The sequence below is a fragment of the Anomaloglossus baeobatrachus genome, chromosome 8, assembly GCF_048569485.1.
Source record: "Anomaloglossus baeobatrachus isolate aAnoBae1 chromosome 8, aAnoBae1.hap1, whole genome shotgun sequence".
In the NCBI taxonomy this organism is placed as follows: Eukaryota; Metazoa; Chordata; class Amphibia; order Anura; family Aromobatidae; genus Anomaloglossus; species Anomaloglossus baeobatrachus.
In genome coordinates this window covers 97,173,440-97,192,353 of record NC_134360.1, presented here as the reverse complement: position 1 = coordinate 97,192,353, position 18,914 = coordinate 97,173,440, and the positions used below count along the sequence as shown (strand labels likewise).

Here is an 18,914-nt window from a genome sequence, read left to right as displayed (position 1 = left end):
AAACCCGCGCAATCCGCCAGGTAAATTCAGAGGAGATGTTGATAATTCAGAACATTCTTTTATTCCATGGGTCTACAGACCTTGAAACGCGTAGACCCATGGAATAAAAGAATGTTCTGAATTATCAACATCTCCTCTGAATTTACCTGGCGGATTGCGCGGGTTTAACCCCTTCTCCTTCTCCACTTTGATCTGCAAACACGTGGGGCCGCTGCAGCCGCCATTATCTGATGCTATCTATGGTGGTTGTGACCTCTCACAACCTGAATCGGTGAGTGTATTTTGATATATGCTAAACCGTATGTGTAATCTGGTAAAACCCTATCAGCGCTTCTCTTTTCTAGTTTCCATATTGCTATACCTGGCTAGCATACAAAAATATGGGGAAGCTCACGTCCTTTTTTTGTAGTTTTTTGGCAAAAAAAATAAAAAATGCTTCCCTGGATTTTCCATTGCCAGTGAAGGTAACACCAAGCAGTGGGGGTTAGCAGCCATTAGCTGCTTGGATTACCCTTAGCTAGCAATACAAAAAATGCAGCGGGAGCCCATATATATTTTTTTTTAATTATTTATTTAAATAACTAAAAATAAAATGGGCTTCCCTGTATTTTGATTGCTGGACATCACAGTGCTGTAAAAATAAATCTTTAAAAAAATGACGTAGCGCTCCGCGGTATTTTTGATTCTCAGCGCAGATAAAGCAGACAGCTATGGGTTGCCACCCCCATCTGCCTGCCGTTACCTTGGTTGGCAATCAAAATACAGGGAAGCCCATTAATTTTTTCTATTTAAAAAATAGTTAAAAAAAAAATGACGTTGGGTCCCCCCATTTTTGATAGCCAGCTAGGGTAAAGCAGACGGCTGTAGCCTAAAAACCACAGCTGGCAGCTTTACCGTGGTTGGGGATCCAATGTGGAGGTCCCCTCAGGCTCTTTTTTATAATTATTTTATAAATATTAATAATTACACAATAAAAGTAGGGTCCCCCCCAAATTGGATCACCAGCCAAGGTAAAGCGGACAGCTGTGGTCTGGTATTCTCAGGGTGGGAAGGTCCATAGTTATTGGGCCTTCACAGCCTAAAAATAGCAGGCCTCAGGCACCCCAGACGTGGCGCATCCACTAGATGCGCCAATCCTGGCGCTTCACCCCAGCTCATCCCGTGCCCTGGTGCAGTGGCAAACGGGGTAATAAATCGGGTTGATACTAGCTGTAAAGTAACCTGAGATCAAGCCCAGCAGTTTGTGATGTCATGGCGTCTATTAGATACCCAACATCATAAACTGTCAGTACTAACAAAAAAAAAAAAAATCGACAAAAGAAATTTATTTGAAAAAACAGTCCCCAAAACATTTCCTCTTTCACCAATTTATTGTAAGAAAAAAAATAAAGGGGTCCCACGACGACTCTGGACCGTCTAGAATATGGGGGGGAGACACTCCGGGAACGTATCCCCCATTTTCTAGGAGTGCGGACCCTTCATGTGAGGAGTGTGGGTGCAATGAATCTGCACTCACTCTTCTCGGGTCCACAGCAGAAGAGTCCATGTCGTAATGGTTGCTACCAAAGCTGCAATGCCCTGCTCATGAGGTAAGGGCATGCCTAATCAGGAGAACTACTGTAGAGGAAGCTCTGCTCACTGGTATATAGGTGCTCAGAGGTAATAATAGATAAAATTAGTGAGTAACCTCGGCACTCTAAATCTCCCAGACTAAGTCAGTAAGTCACAACGGATAGTAATGCAAAATCACTCTTTATTGGTCCGTATTAAAAAAAAAAAAAATTTTCATAAGCATATATGTTTTTGTCCAAAACAAGTTACAAATGACGTTTCGGCCTGAGCCTTCATCAGATTGGACTTATCTGCATGTAATCATGAAAAATGACAATAATCAGTATCACATAAGAGTGAGAGAACAATAACATAAACTCGAACAATGTAGATGTACAATTGGGATGCAGCAAAAAAATTGCAACACAGCAAGAAATGAAACACATGATACAAATGTCATAATACAGTACAAGGACAATATAGTAATGACAAATATGGGGTCAGAGTAGGCTTAGACAACTCTGGTACGAAAGAGATGTCAATCATAAAGTAACATGTGCAGTAGGTGTAGAGCTACAGTATGCATGGCAGAGCTAATGGGTAGACCGACCATAGAAAAAGAACGGAGAAAAAGTGGAGACAAGGTGGAGAAAAAAATGGAGAAAAAGTGGAGAAAAAATGGAGAATAAGTGGAGAAAAAATGGAGAATAAGTGGAGAATAAGTGGAGAAAAAGTGGAGAAAAAAATGGAGAAAAAGTGGAGAAAAAGTGGAGAAAAAAATGTAGAAAAAGTGGAGAAAAAGTGGAGAAAAAGTGGAGAAAAAAATGGAGAAAAAGTGGAGAAAAAGTGGAGCACCCTTTGGTGCCTTTCATGTGGCACTAAGGGGTGCTTAGCTTTGTATTTAGCCAAAAAAATAAAAAAAAAATGACGTAGGGTTCCCCCTAGTTTTGTAGCCAGCTAGGGTAAAGCAGACGGCTGCAGCCTGCAGACCACAGCTGGTAACCTCACCTTGGCTGGTAATCCAAAACTGAGGGCACCCCACGCTGTTATTTTAAATTAAATAAATAATTAAAAAAAAAAACACGTAGGTGTCCCCCAAAATTGGATCACCAGCCAAGGTAAAGCAGACAGCTGGGGCCTGATATTCTCAGACTAGGGAGGTCCATGGTTATTGGACTCTCCCCAGCCTAAAAATAGCAGGCCGCAGCCGCCCCAGAAGTGGCGCATCCATTAGATGCGCCAATCCTGGTGCTTCGCCCCAGCTCATCCCGCGCCCTGGTGCAAAAACGGGGTAATATATGGGGTTAATACCAGATGTGTAATGTCACCTGGCATCAAGCCCTGGGGTTGGTGAGGTCAGGCGTCTATCAGATACCCGACATCACCAACCCAGTCAGTAATAAAAAAAAATAGACGACAAACACATTTTTATTTGAAAAAACACTCCCCAAAACATTCCCTCTTTAACCAATTTATTAGAATTAAAAACAAATCCAGGTCTGGTGTAATCCAAGGGGTTGCCATGACGATCCACACTGTCCCAGTCAATGAAGAGCAGGATGTTCCCCATTGGCTGGGAGAGCAGTGCAGTGACCTGAGCTAACATCAATGGGTCAGCCCAGGTGACTGCAGGACATGACAAGTGCTGCTGTCAGCGAGGTACATTACCTGCGCTGATCTCCAGCACACTGACAGCCCCTGTCACTGAGTTCAATGACCGCCGCCTTCACACCAAGTATCGCGAGAGGCCCGTGACGTCACCGCTAGTCAGTCTCGGGTCGGAAGCGAGAGAAGGTGATGTGACAAGCGGCGGCCATGGAGGACAGTGACAGCGCTGAGGTCGGGATGGCGGGACTTCATCACCGCAGGTAAGCCGAGCGGGACCGTGTGTGTGTGTGTGTGTGTGTGTATGTGTGTGTGTGTGTGTACGTGTGTACAATACATGCCGCGGGCAGGAGGGGGCGGAGCGAGCTGAGCGGGGAAGTGTGGGCTTCCTGCACGTAACTAGGATAAACATTGGGTTACTAACCAAAGCGCTTTGGTTGGATACCCGATGTTTATCTTGGTTACCAGCTTCTGGCAGGCTGCCAGCGATGGCTCCTGCACACTGTAGCTGTAAAAAGCCCTGCTTTTTGCTGCTAGAACCGTTCTCGATCGTATCTAGAACTATCGAGCTTTTGCAAAAAGCTCGAGTTCTAGTTCGATCTCAAACAGCCCCCAAAATCACTCGAGCCTAGAACTGGAGAACCTCGAACCTAGAACCGCGCTCAACTCTAATAAGGAGCATTATGGAGTCCATTGATATTATGTCTCACTTTATGAACCTCTAGGACAGGGGTCTCAAACTCGGTTGGGTGTATGGGCCGCACAGAGGAAAAAAAATAATTTGGGGGCCGCATTCTTTGCAGAACAAAGTGACATTTTTATTGGTACTATATATAATATATATATATTTTTTATTTTTTTTTTTTACACACCTTGGGATCACTGATTTTCAACATTTTCACTTGTTCATTATAGCAAACGTGCACATTCTTTGTTTAAATATAAACCTTTTTTTTTTCTACATTTTATCCCTTTCTTGTAACTAATAGTCTTACAATTAGCACTATATAGAAATTTTGACCAACATCTTTTAGTAATGTTCCCCATATTGTTGTAACGTGCCCATCCTTGTCCCCTTGTAGTATTGTGCCCCATCCGACAGTAATGTGCTTATCCTTGTCTCCTTGTAGTTATGTGCCCCATCCTAGTCCCCATCCCACAGTACTGTGCTCATCCTTGTCCCCATCCTAAAGTAATGTTCCCCATCCTTGTCCCCATTTTGCAGTAATGTGTTCATCCTTGTCCCCATGTTATAGTAATGTGTTCATCCTTGTCCCCATCCTATAGTAATTTCCCCCATCTTATAGTAATGTTCCCCATTCTTGTCCCCTTGTAGCAATGTCCCTATCCTATAGTACTGTCCCCATTCTATAGTAATGTGCCCATCCTTTAGTAATGTGCCAACCTTGTCCCCACCCTATAGTAATGTCCCCAGCATTATCCCTATTCTATAGTAATGTTTCCCATCCTTGTCCCCTTGTAGTAATGTCCCTATCCTACAGTAATGTGCCCACCTTGTCCCCATCCTGTAGTAATGTCCCCATCCTATAGTACTGTGCCCACCTTGTCCCCATCCTATAGTAATGTCCCCAGCCTTGTCCCCATCCTATAGTAATGTGCCCATCCTAGTTCCTATCCTATAGTAATGTGCCCATCCTAGTCCCTATCCTTTAGTAATGTGCCCATCCTAGTCCCTATCCTATAGTAATGTGCCCATCCTAGTCCCTATCCCAGTGATGGCGAACCTGTGGCACTCCAGCTGTTGCAAAACTACAATTCCCATCATGCCTGGCCATTCAAAGCAAAAGCTTAGGCTGTGAAGACATGATGGGAATTGTAGTTTTGCAACAGCTGGAGTGCCACAGGTTCGCCATCACTGCCCTATCCTAATGTCCCCATACTATAGTAATAATGTCCCCATCCAATAGTATTGTGCCTATCCTTGTAATGTCCCAATCCTATAGTAATGTCCCCAGTCTTATCCCCATCTCATAGTAATGTGCGCACTTTGTCCCCATCCTGTAGTAATGGGTCAGCAGCTCCACTCACCTTCCACACATGCCGGAGTGAAGCTGAGGGGGCGGTCTCCGGCCCCAGATCCACAGTGATTGGAGAGATCGGTCACAAGGCCGGTCTTTCCAATCAGAGCTGGGGGCGGGTGAAACACAGGTCACCCAGCTCCAGCCAATGATCAGGGCTACAGCTGCCCTGATCTTGGCTGGATTTCAATGTTTCAGCGATTTTCAATGGCTGAAACATTAGTTGCTGTGATTGGCTGACGAACGCCGCTCAGCCAATCACAGCCTCCGTAGGTCCGGGGAGGAGACACCACCCCTCCTGAGGTCCCCTCCTCCCCGAATCTAAGGTATTTGCAGCCATCGCAGCCACCGGGGCCGCGATTTCACCATGACGTACTGGGTATGTCATGGGTCCTTAGTACCAGGGAGCCGTAACGTACCCAGTACGTCATAGGTCGCTAAGGGGTTAACGTCACACACACACACACACACACACACACACCATTCTTCTCACCTGTCCCGCGCCCCTTCCGCTGCCTCATCTTTGCTTCGTGCAGCCTCCAGGCCCGTGCCCCGGTCACTATCGCGGCAGCTGCAGTGTCACTGTCAGTGATTTATGTGAGATGATTGTATTGCCGGCGCGAGAGCGCAGCCCCAGCAACACATTCATCTGACATAAAGTGCAGACAGTGGCTGCGGCCCCTGCCGCGATAGTGACCAGGGGCACGGGCCTGGAGGCCGCATGAACTACCCTGAGGGGCCGCGTGTTTGAGACCCCTGCTCTAGGATATCTCTCCCCAACAGCAGGATTATCTGGGCCTGGTGGTCGAGTTCCGGTATAAGTTGTGCTATGCGTTTTAAGTGAGTGTGATGTATTGCCACATCTGGCGTAAGAATTTCCAATCTGTTATCTGGGATCTGGTTACATTCAATGATTGTAGGTAGTGGTAGGCAGAATTGTCCGTCTAAGGACTCGACTTGGTAGTCAGTAGCTTTCCTGCCTGCTGTTGTCACTGTACCTGCACACGTTTTCAATGAGTAAGGAGTGCTTGGTCCTTTAATGTGAAATAGGTCAAAGAATGTTGATCTAGCCAGGGATCGATTACTTTGATCATCCAAGATAGCATACAGTTTTATAGCTTTGTCTCTATGGCCTCTCGGATACACTTTGACGAGGCATATCTTTGAACAGGACCTACTGTCTATTGTCCCTTTGCAGACTTCTTGTGAAGTGATTTCTGGTGTGGCTGTAGCAGTGTTCCTTTCCTCCCCGCCATGCTCACTGTCAGCTGATGCATTTTCTGTACTCCATGGAGCTGGGCCAGGGTGTAGCGCTGTGTTATGATCTGTGGTGCCACACTCTGTGCATTTTACACTGACCTTGCAATCTTTGGTGAGATGAGTTTTTGGATGAGCAGCACTTGTAGCAGATGCCGTTTTCTTTCAGGAAGCTTCTGCGATCTGGCATAGATTTTCCTCTGAAGGCTCATCATTTCAGGAGAGGATGAGGCTTCTGATGGAGTGGGCACTGCTTGTCAGGGTCTTGAATCTTTGTCTCTGATTGCGAGTAGCTATCAGACCTGCGATTAGAACCTGGAGAAGACACATTAGTCTTGTGCACTGCCACAGACGTTCTGCGTGGATTTGCAGCTTGTGGTGGTGTGTCATATGACATTGCAAAGTCGAAGCTGGGATCATTTCTGATTCTCGCTTGTTGCTGCACAAATTCTACAAAGACAGAGAAGGGAGGGAATGGAACACTGTGTTTATATTTGTACGTGGAACCATGTGTGAGACACTTCTCCTGCAGATTGTAGGGCAATTTTTGGACTATGGGGTTCACACCTCTGGCCGTGTCGAGAAATGCAAGTCCCTGTAGGTCACCTTCGCATTTAGCAACTTGGACTTCCATTAGCAGGTCGCTTAATTCTCTAAGTTTCTGGAGACCTTTGTTCGATATTCTGGGGAAGTCATCAATTCTTTTGAACACGGCTCTTTCTATTACCTCCACTGAGCCGTAACACTCATCCAGCCTCTCCCAGATCTCTTTGAGGCCAGTCTTCGGGCAGTTTATATTAATGTCTCTGATTCTTACTGCGTGTTTGACTGACTCGTCTCCTAGGTATTTGACTAACAGGTCTATATCTTCCCTGTATTGCAACCCCAAGTCTCTAGTGGCATTTTGGAAGAAAGCTTTCCGAGCTCTGTATCCTTCAGCTTGGTCAGTGAATTTCATCAGTCCTTTGGCAACCAGTTCACATCGTTTGAAGAACTTAGCAAATTCTGTTGTGAACCGGTTGTCAGCAGAGTATACTGGAGATGGGTTGCCTTGGTGGTGATGTGAGGTGCGTTCATACCGGTTAGCATCTTGTGAGTGGCGCCAGCCAGTGTCTTGCTGCTTCGGTCTGACATATGATGTGGCAGCATGGTGATTCACGCTGATTACCTGGTGAGGGGCAAAGTAGTCGTTAGCAGAGTTGTTTTGTGTGACATTTTTAAGTTCATATCTGTTCTGGAGCTGAGCCTCATGATGACTCCCGCTTTCTTCATTGGAGATGTCATGTTCTTGTTTTGGTGCCAGTCCAGGGTCATAGTTTGGAGCAGGGAGATCATTAACGTACTGTGATGTGCGTTGTGGTGGATCTTGTGGTGGAAACTCCAGACTCGGCATACTGCTTTGCCTATGCAGCTCAGGGTTTTGTGCAGCTTCTAGCGACTCTGCCTCAGCGAAGGCTGCAGCAGCTTCCTTTTTTGCTGCTAGACTTTCTAAGGCAGCATCCAGACGTGCTCTCTCTAATTTAAGTTGCATTTCTTGGTCAGCAAAGCTTGCTCGTATTTTGGCGGCTTCAGCATTTGCGCGGGCAATGGCGACCGCTTCGCTTATGGATGTTGAGGAGACAGAAGTAACGGATTTTGACCTGTGTGATCTGTGAGACATGGTGTCTTAAGGTAATGCTTGGCTGTGCAGAGATTGCTGTAGCTGTACAAGTCTCTGTGTGGCCGGTGACTTGAGTCCCACCAGCTGGATGGCTGCTGTTTTACTGTCCTGTCCTCACTAAATGGGCGGGGGCTCATATAGCTATACAGGCAGATAAACCGGTATGCAGGATTGTCCAATAAAGGGCATGTGCTGGAATCTGTGTTTTATTGAACATCACAGCATATTGGGAAATGGTAAAACTGAAAATGACAGAAATACATGCAATCAGTGCATGATACAGCAGAAACACATATTAAACATTACATATGTTACATTAATGTTTATAGGCTAGAGACTGAACAATACAGTACTGACCAAAGGCTAGCATAAGCAGAGCTAGATGTAAAAAACACATACACCTACCAGCAATGCAATCGCATGGGAGGACAGTAATGGAGTCTGTTCTTCCAAAGACAGGATGACAGGAAATGGAGGCGGAGTTCCCAGAATACATTGCAAAGGGGTGGGGAATTGATATGAGGGAATGAGACTGTAATAATAACTCTAGCCACTAGATGGAGGCAAACTACAGATCATAAATAACCACTGTGAATACTTCTATATTCTTAGCAAATATAAAACATTATATAAATAAACGTCCAGAAACAAAGATTGGATGTTGGAGACAGAACAATGAACAAGTCATGGTTCAGCAAAGACTTTGCTACCCACCCCGGTGTCATCTTGGGGACATTTGAGGCTTGCGTATTTTTGAATGTGCTTGATGCAAATCTACCTGTCAAGTTTGCAACTGGGGCACAAGTGCTGCCACTGATGGGGTGTATGTGGAGCACAATTTTTGGAAAAAAGGGAGACTCCGCTTGGAGTAACCCTTGTTTGTAGTGTTTCTAAAAATGATCCAAGGTGAACAGATCGGGGATCAGCAAAGACTTTGCTACCTACCCCGGTGTCATCCTGGGGACAGTTAAGGCTGGCGTATTTTTGAATGTGCTTGATGCAAATCTACCTGTGAAGTGTACAACTGGGGCACAAGTGCTGCCACTGAAGGCGTGTCTGTGTGGCCCAATTTTTGGAAAAAAGGGAGACTCCGCTTGTAGTAACCCTTGCTGTGTTTTTAAAAATTAGCCAATATGAACAAGTCATGGTTCAGCAAGACTTTGCTACCCACCCCGGTGTCATCCTGGGGACAGTTAAGGCTTGCGTATTTTTGAATGTGCTTGATGCAAATGTACCTGTCCAGTTTTCAACTGGAGCACAAGTGCTGCCACTGAAGTGGTGTCTGTGGCCCAATTTTTGGAAAAAAGGGAGACTCCACTTGGAGTAACCCTTGCTTGCAGTGTTTCTAAAAATGATCCAAGATGAACAGATCTGGGATGAGCAAAGACTTTGCTACCTACCCTGGTGCCATCCTGGGGACAGTTAAGGATGGCGTATTTTTGAATGTGTTTGATGCAAATCAACCTGTCCAGTTTGCAACTGGGGCACAAGTGCTGCCACTGAAGTGGTGTCTGTGAGGCCCAATTTTTGGAAAAAAGGGAGAGTCTGCTTGGAGTCCTTTTGCTGTGTTTTACATGATTTTAGAAGAGCATGCCATGCCTATATCTGTGTCTCCTCCTCTTTTTCCTCATCCAGCTGTTTAGTTTTCGCATGAGTATTTGTCCTTGTCACTTTCCCATGTGTTTGTGTTGTCTTGGGAGTTGTTTGGCACCTTTGGGACAACTTTGAGGGTGTTTTCCAGGTGTTTTTATGTGTTTGTGATTGCCTCCCATTGTTTCCTATGGGGTTCGAGAGTTCAACGAACGGTTCGACAAATGGCTCGTCGAACGGGGCACCGTTCGACGAACCGAACTCGAACTCCGGGGGGGGGGTGGCTCATCTCTACCCAGGACTTCCCCAGTTGCCAAAGACAAGTAAAGGAGAAAAGTAAAGAAATCAGTGTCAGTGTCTGTTCCTTTCTACTGTCCTGTCGGCCCTGCCCCTCAACCATAGCACACAACACCATAGAACCTACAAAGTACCAAAGGTAGCCCCGGGGTACACCCTCTACCTGTGGAGAGCAAGCAACATCTCAGCTGCTATAACATCAGCCCCGGAGGTGCCTTCCAGCAGCTGCGGCCCTAAAGAGCTGAAATTTACCACAGGTGGCGTCACGAATCTTTCATAAACTTTATTATAATCATCATCCCCACAGCCGCCATATTAATTGACCCCGCCAGGGTCACGGAGTCGGGCCCCGCCACCGCTGACTACCCAGGACTAGTCCGGCCTGACACCGGGTCACCCAAAGCCCTGGGGTGGGCGAGTCATCTTCATCGCATAGGAGACACAAAGACTGTTGTATATGTAAGGGGATGCAGAAGTAAATGCAATTATACTGTACATCACCTGGGTTTCAGGTACTATTTTTTGTTGAGGGCCGTTTGAATGTTTACAACCTCATTCTCAAGCCATACAAAATAATCAACTTAACATTTATTCTGCTATATTTGGGCAAACAGTTAATTAATTCACCCCTAATTTGATGGCTGCAACTGCTTCTCATTGGTGTGATAGGGAATATTAATGATTTTGCTAGTCACTACTGAAAACGCTTCTCACTAGCAATAATGTTTTATTTCGTTTGATGGGAATTCTATATATGCTGGCTATAGGTAATAAGAGTACACAGGAACTAAAAAAGGTGGGAAGGGTTTAGAACATACGCCAGGTCAGGTGACAGTTGTGTCGCATTTACTTAATAAAAAAAGACCAGACCAAGCTAAAAAGAGCAGGAGTTGCCGCCTGTACTTGGAAGAGAGCAGATGTGTGAGCAGTGGGGCTGGCTTGCAGCTGAACATCCGGGACCTAGTTGAAAGGAAGATCTGTGACCTTAGTTGAGAGGAAGATGCGGAACCTATGCTAGGTAGAATAGGTAGAAGAACTATTATGAGAGCTAGTGGAAACTCGTGTCTTCCACCAGTAGAAGTACCTGAGGAAGACCAGACCACACCGGACAAGGTCAAGAACCCTGACTTCATTGTCAAGCCGCAGACCATGCCAGTCAAGGTCCATAGCACCAACTTTGTAGTCAAACTGTAGACTATGCCAGTTAAGATCCAGAGCTGAGCTTTTGCTTCCTGCACAGAGATACGGTACTGAGTGGGGACTTAGGCCACACTTCAGAGAGTGGAGGCAGCCAGCCTGTATAGTATGACGAAACTCCTAATTTGGAGTTTCTGTCAAGCATGTAACATCTTTAACTTTGCTAGGGCCTGTGTGCTGTATAGCATTGCTTAGTTATGAAGACTACAGTAACAAATAGAGCGACACTGACGTTTTTCTGCTAGAGGGATCTAGAGTTTGATAATGCCGAGAGTAACAATTCGTTAGTGATAAGAATAATAACAAGTTGGTAATATTGTGATGTAAGAGAATCCCTCTAGATCGGATGACATGAAGTTGACTCTTGTGGATATTGACCCGTGGACATTGTCAGTGTCTATTAAGCATAAGGAGAGGGGGTGTAAAAAAAACAGACAGCCGTGACATCCTAGAACAGATGGAAGAAGACCTATCTGAATTCTCTCCCAGACAAGTGGGACAAGTCGAAGACCTGCTGGGGCAGAATCAAAAAGTGTTCGCTTGACATGAAAATGACTTTTGATGCACCTATGTTATCCAGGATGAAATCCATAAGAAAACACAACCCCCCATATGAGAAAGACTGCTTCAGATTCTGCACCAAATAATATCAAGAAGTGAGCAAAACGGAGTGACACAAAAGAGTCAGAACCCTTTGGCTGCGCCCATTGTATTGGTTCAGAAAAAGAAAGGAACAGGTCTGTGTGGACTATCGGTGGTTGAATGCCTGCACGGTTTGAAATTCATAGGATAGAAGAATCCCTATCTGCATTAGCGAAGGCTAGATAATTATTTTCCTTTTACTTTGCCAGCGGCTACTGGCAGATTCCTATGGCCGAGCAAGATCGGCCAAAGATGGATTTCATTCTCCTTTTGAGACTGTTCAAAGTTATTTGGATGCCATTTGGGCTAACTAATGCCCCGGGAACATTTCAAGGATTGATGGAGTGCCTTGAAGATTTGAACTTTGAGGCAATGCTAATATACTTTGACTACATCATAATTTTATTCCACCATGTATAAGGAACACCTTGCTAGACTTGGGAAAGTGCCAAAGAGATAAATCAAATAAATACTTAAAGAGAAACTAACACTACCAGTTAACTTAGTGATTGCTCACCAGGGCTAACAAAACTTAAAAGATAGCTTTTGTACCTCTGGCATCTTGCATGGCCCTGCCTGTCCCCGTAGTGACACTGACTCACTCACCTCTACTGTGGGACTGCACTCTACCTCGCCTTCCCGCTGTCTTCCACGTGTGTCTCTCCTGCCTCCTGCTCCGGGGACTGTGCACACTGCACAGGTCCCCCGGAAGCACACTTAGGACACGCGCACACACTCGCTTTCTTAAAGTGCCATTGTACCTATTGCCAGAAGTGCCTCTCAGCCTATGGCTGAGAAGCACTAGGTACTTAAGGCATCCTCCCACTAAGGGAGATGCATCAGCAACATGGTCAGTCGGTCAATGTCCATCTAGCTAGCTATTGTATTGTCAGGTCCCATTTGTCCACTGTCCATTACCTTCACCCGTGCCCACTAACCAGTATCTTCTCCCTGTACCTGCCAAACCCTCCGTGCCATCCTGTCTATCTCAGCCATCCCGGCTGCACATGTCAGCACTAGAGATTTGCCTGTCCATACCTGAACCCATTCCTGCCCTGGGGGTCTGCTGCAATAGTCCCGGACACTGCTCTGAGAGTGGCACCTGGCATCTATGTAGTCAGTGCTAAGTCAAGCCCCTCCCACATCTGGGAATCCCGGGTCCCCCCTGTGGCCAAGTGGTCCACTCCCACTTGCCACCTCATCACAGGTGGGAAGTACAGCTTATCTTGGCAATGGACTCCACTGACTCTGATGCTCTGCGTCTCTCTGAACTATACTGTCAGATGTCACACATGCGGGAATAAAAAGGTCAAAACTTGGCCCACCTATGACTCCAGCTCCATTTATATCCGTGCCTCATCTGTTTGCTCCATTACATTTAGACGATGACCCCAAGCAGTGGCGTAACTAGAGTTTGATGGGCCCCGGTGCAAAGTTAAGACCTGGGCCCCCCCTCTCCACGTACACCGTCACTTGGTGTATGGGATAATGACAATGACACTCAGGCTACGGGATAATGACGATGACACTTGGCTCTTACCCTCAGCATCCAGGTTTCCCATGATCTGAAATATCTCTATCAGCACCCAGCTTTCCTACATTCTGATATCCATCTTGTCTTCGGCACCCAGCTTCCCCATGCTCTGCTATATATCTTTCCCTCAGCACCCAGCTTTCCAATATCAGAGCATGGGGAAGCTGGGTGCTGAGAGAAGATGTATAGCAGAGCATAGGAAAGTTGGGTGCTGAGGGAAATAACCTTTTTCCCTCAGCACAAAATGTTCCCATCTCCTGCTTGTATCTTCATCCACCCTTGTATATAGTTCTCCAAATACTATAATGACCCCCATATAGCCTTTCATATAGTACAAAGGGTCCCACATAACCCTTCATATATTAGAATGCACCTCCATAGTCCTCCATGTATTATAATGAATTTCCCATAGTTCTCCATAAATTATAATTCACCCCATAGTCCTCCATATATTATACTGCACCACATAGTCCTCCATATATTATAATTCACCCCCATAGTCCTCCATGTATAAAGTAGCCCTCATAGCCCTCCAATTATTATAATGAATTTCTCATAGTTCTTCATGTATTATAATTCACCCCATAGTTCTCCATATATTATACTGCACCACATAGGCCTCCATGTTTTATAATGCACCCCCATAGTGCATGTATAAGGTAGGCTCCATAGTCCTATATGTGTTATAATGCAAACCCATAAAACTTCATATTGTATTGTGCAGCCTCATACTCCTCCATGTATAATGTAGCCCAATAGACCTCCATGTATAATGCAGCCCCCTAGACCTCCATGTATAATACACCCCTATAGTCCATGTATAAGGTGTCCTTCATGTTTATTATGCAGACCCATAGACCTCCATATATAATGCAGCCCCCCAGGCCTCCATGTATAATAATGCAGCCAGCCTACCCAGGCCTCCATGTATAATAATGCAGCCAGCCTCCCCAGGCCTCCATGTATAATAATGCAGCCAGCCTCCCCAGGCCTCCATGTATAATAATGCAGTCAGCCTCCATGAATAATAATGCATCCAGCCTCCCCAGGCCTCCATGTATAATAAAGCAGCCAGCCTCCCCAGGCCTGGATGTAAAATAAAGCAGCCAGCCTCCCCAGGCTTCCATGTATAATATTGCAGCCAGCCTCCCCAGGCCTGGATGTATAATAAAGCAGCCAGCCTCCCCAGGCCTCCATGTATAATAAAGCAGCCAGCCTCCTCAGGCCTCCATGTATAATAATGCAGCCAGCCTCCCCAGGCCTTCATGTATAATGCAGCCCCCCCCAGGCCTCTGGCCACGTGTACTCACTAATTTATATAAAAAAAAACAACAACAAGTACTCACCTCTCTCCTTGTTCCCCCGCTGCTCTGTCCTCACCTCTCGCCTCCTGCACTGGGTCATATAGCGGCTGCCTCGTCGGCGACAGAACAGTGTAGCTCCTCTCACACAGAAATGAGCAAGCTGCTGATCTGCCGGATGGCCGCGGGCCGCTAACCTGCTGGGTCTGGTCGCCATGGCGACCCCCTGCGACTGCGGTAGTTATGCCTCTGACCGCAAGTAATGTCGGTGGTTCATCAGCCAGTACACCTTACACTTTGAACTGTTTGCTCACCAGTTTTTTTTCTGTCCAGGCATTCCGAAAGTCACATCTTGGTGGGGAGGCTCTCACCTGGGTCAACCTCCAGGGGGAGAGAAGTAACCCAGTTTTCTGGAAAGTTTTAGATGAGCCTGCCAGTGTTTCCTCTGAAGTTGCATCAGAAAGTTAAGACTGTTGGTCAGTATGTAGTTTAATTCCATACTGTCTCTTCAGAATTTGGATAGAATAATCAGATGCTGGTGACTGTCTTTTCGGAAAGTCTATATGGGAGCAATATTGATGAACTGGCCAGGTGTGATATTTCTGCTACGCTGGATGATCTGATTTTTTTTGGCCACCCGCATCGATTGCAGGTTCCAGGAACAATTCATGGAGATGTCATGTGAAAGGAAACCTATGTGTAGCGCCCCTAAGAATCTCAGGGCACTACATGGAACTGCATCCTTTTGGGGATGCAGGACCTACCTCCTGGGACCTTGAGTACCAGTGCCTTTTCCACCAAAACACAATCTAAATCCTAGTTCTCCTCTCCACACTGGGCATAGAGGGTGACCCACGTAAGGAAGGACGAATGAGTCCCTGGCTATAGCCAACCTGGTGGGAGGGATCAGTGAGTGAGTAGTGAGGAGAGAGTTGAGTAGCACAGAGAAGAGGTGTGCGGACGTGCCGGAGCTGGGTCCATGTAACGGTGACCCCAGGGGCACAGGAGAGAGGTCGCCAGGATGGGTACCGAGATACCGCTGGGACCGGAGCATATACGGGACACAGGGCCCTAGGTCAAGCGCAAGTTTTAGACTGTTTGGCAAATACCTGCCCAGTGAGGACACCTTCACGGACTTCACCAAACCAAATATTCCGGGGGCATCAGCAGTAAACTAGGATCGGGGTTCGGACACTTACCTCCCCGCAGTGTCCGCATTGCCTGCCATACGGAGAAGGAGACTGTACCCCACAAGGGGCAGTCAGGGTCCCCAAACGCTCCATGCTACGGGAACTCAATGTACAGAGAGTTCCGGGGACAGAGCAACCTTGGTCACTACATTGGCACTGGTCCTCCTGGGACCTGAACCAGCAACCCCTGGGTCCACAGTGAGTAGAGACTGTTAAAGACAATCTGGTGTGGTCTACATTATTGCTCCACTACATCTCCCAGGCACAGCCCTACCTGCAGAGGGCCTACCAGCACAGCTGCCACTAACACCAGCCCTGGGAGTACCTACATTAAGCAGCGGTGGTTCTCCATCCCTAACCGCAACCCACAGGTGGCGTCACATGACAAAAATTCTTATCTCCCCTGTAAATACCCCCCATTAACAAAAGGGGCCCGGAGCACGGGACCGGGTAACGGCCACCAGAGTGACATTCCCATTTGTTACCGCCCGGGACAGAGTACCCCCTTCTCTGGGTGCAACATATGCGCATGGCTACATTCCTTCAGAAGCTGACAGTTTTCCAGTCTCCAGTTTTGACTCGGTTCCTGAAGCTATGTATTTGGATTGTATCAAGATATCCGAGCAACGGCAAGAACATCGCCAAGCCATGGGTGTGTGTTTCTACTGTGGAGGAGCAGAACACATCATTCATGCTTGTCCTGTGAGGCAGGGCCCCACTTACCTTTGGCCAGAAGGTAGGGTCACCCTTGGTTAAAACAGTTTCCCTTCTGTGTTGACCCTGTCCATATCCGTATCGTATGAAGGAATTCAGCTCTCTGTGATGGCCCACCTAGATTCCGGATCTGCTGGAAACTTCATACAACAGGCTGTGGTGGATTAATTCCGGATTCCCATCTGACATCTTCTGAATCCCTTCAGTATCATGTGTTGATTGTCCAAACCCATACACTTCTCCTGGGCCTGCCCTAGTTCTGTACTCACGAGCCTGTTCTGGACTGGAAATCCAGGGAGGTGCTCTATTAGAATTGCCACAAGAAGTGTCTGGTTGATGCTCATCTGTCCAGGTGTTCTAACTAGTCTTCAGTAGTAAAATCTGGGTGCATGTGCACTTGTCCTACAGAAAAACTGGCAATCTAACCAAAGGCTTGACCAAATGATATCACGAATCGTATATAATGCCCATGGATTGGATGTTACCCACCCTTGCATTGGGATTTTCTATTCAAAAATACCCCAAAATTATTAAAATAACCTTTTATTTAATTTTGCTAAAATTCACCCATACACAAACAACCAAATTCATATAAGTATCATAATTAGGCATTGATATACATATCAAAACTGATATAATAATCAGACATATATTTATACACTTAAATCCCAAGAAGTTGATATCGCTGCTCCCATTAACCCCCAACCATACCTAAATTTACAAACAACGCAATCCCCATTAAACCTCCATTGGCTACACACAGTGGTACACTAAAGAGATATTGATAGAAAAAAAGGGGAAAGGAATGAAGGTAAGAGACGATTAGGTTAGTGAGAACATCTTGTGTAAATGACCTTATTGAACAAGTATATGCTTTTTTTGGACCAAGGTTAAAAGGCAAAAAAAATTCACTTCTTTGAACTGTCTCAATAAATATAATTGTCATACCCAATTAATGATACCTGAATACAACAAGAACAGATATATGACTAGAGGGCCACCTTCCCAAAACTATGTGTTCACTGCCAGTATCCATTAATTCATTAATCACATTGGCGTTATCATCATAATAGAGACTAATATAGTCCAAAAGTTTGAGTTAGCCACTCCATTATAACTCCATGATGGAATTTATAAAGATTCCCTACAGGTCCAAGGCATAATCCTAGCGACTGCCCTTTAACTGACCTTTTAGTGTAAAATTATTTTAAACCAGCCAGAATATCAGTGTAACATAAATCCAGTTAGATAAATAGTTGTTAATACGGGTTAGTAATGTCCAGATTCTTGATAGATGGATCAAATACATATTACATATCCACTTAGGACTAGAGATGAGCGAACCGGTCGCGGTTCGGCTCGAGGTGGTTCGCCGAACGGAGGTCCCGTTCGAGTTCGGCTCGTCGAACGTTCGACGAACCGAACTCGAACGTATAGGCTATAATGGGAGGCAATCACAAACACATAAAAATGCATTATAAATGTACACAAACAGTTAATAAACATTGCCATAACACTTACCGGTCCTCGCGATCCCTTCTGCACTCTGTCTCCTGCCGCTATTCCATCCGATGATCGCTGAATCCTCCCGGTGACCTGCACTGCCAGCAGAGAAGCAGGACCTATCGTGACGTCAAAATAGCCATGTGACCAGTCACGTGGCTATTATCTCATTGGCTACAGACTGGTCACATGACTATGACACGTCATGTAGGACCTGCGAGTGCATCTCTCCGGTACACGGTGCACATATGTGTATCGCCGTGTACCGGCGACATGCTCTAGCACACGGTCGACTCCCCGTTCCGTTAGGGACCGGCTGACACAGCCGGTCATTAACGGAGATCACCGTTGCCATAGCAACGCAGTTAGCGGTGACGTCACCGCTAACCGCGGCTCCGAGAGCACCGTTGCTATGGTAACGCGTCTGTCAGCGTTACCGCTAGCAGCCAGCAGTGATCACTCACGGAGTGAAGGCTGCACGCTGCTTCGCGATTGTAGTGAGCATTGTAGTGAGGATGGAGGTTCCCCAGCCCCAAGTGATGAGCTGGTGAATCTCATCCTTCCTCACTACAATCGTCACTACTACTACACTAGAAAGAAAGAAGACAGAAGAGCAGGATCGTGGAGGGCTGACAGGGGGTAATAAAGATGGAGTCTCTAATGTGTCTGTGTATTTATTTCTATTAAAGTATTTTTTCTCTGTGTGGTGTCTTTTTTTTAACCCTTTATTGGAGATTCTTAATGGCCGGGTCAAACGTGCCTGACATTAAGAATCTCTGGCTTAATACTGGCTGGTAAAACAAAGCCAGTATTAACTCATGATTACCCAACAAG

General features: G+C 46.1%; 2 protein-coding genes across 2 annotated transcripts in view; one reads left to right on the top strand and one right to left on the bottom strand.

Moving 5' to 3' along the window:
• Positions 1–18,914, top strand: part of GUCY2C (guanylate cyclase 2C) — a 686,038-nt gene that overhangs the window by 551,532 nt on the left and 115,592 nt on the right.
• Positions 5,997–8,552, bottom strand: LOC142249267 (uncharacterized). The gene is made up of 2 exons (XM_075320891.1): positions 8,518–8,552; positions 5,997–8,354 (listed from the first exon to the last, which is right to left on the bottom strand). Exon 2 carries the CDS (start codon positions 8,110–8,112, stop codon positions 6,664–6,666), a length of 1,449 nt encoding a protein of 482 aa, XP_075177006.1. The 5' UTR covers positions 8,113–8,354; positions 8,518–8,552; the 3' UTR covers positions 5,997–6,663.

Excerpts from the sequence above, each read along its gene's own strand:
- LOC142249267 (XM_075320891.1), bottom strand. The coding sequence starts at position 8,112 with ATGTCTCACAGATCACACAGGTCAAAATCCGTTACTTCTGTCTCCTCA.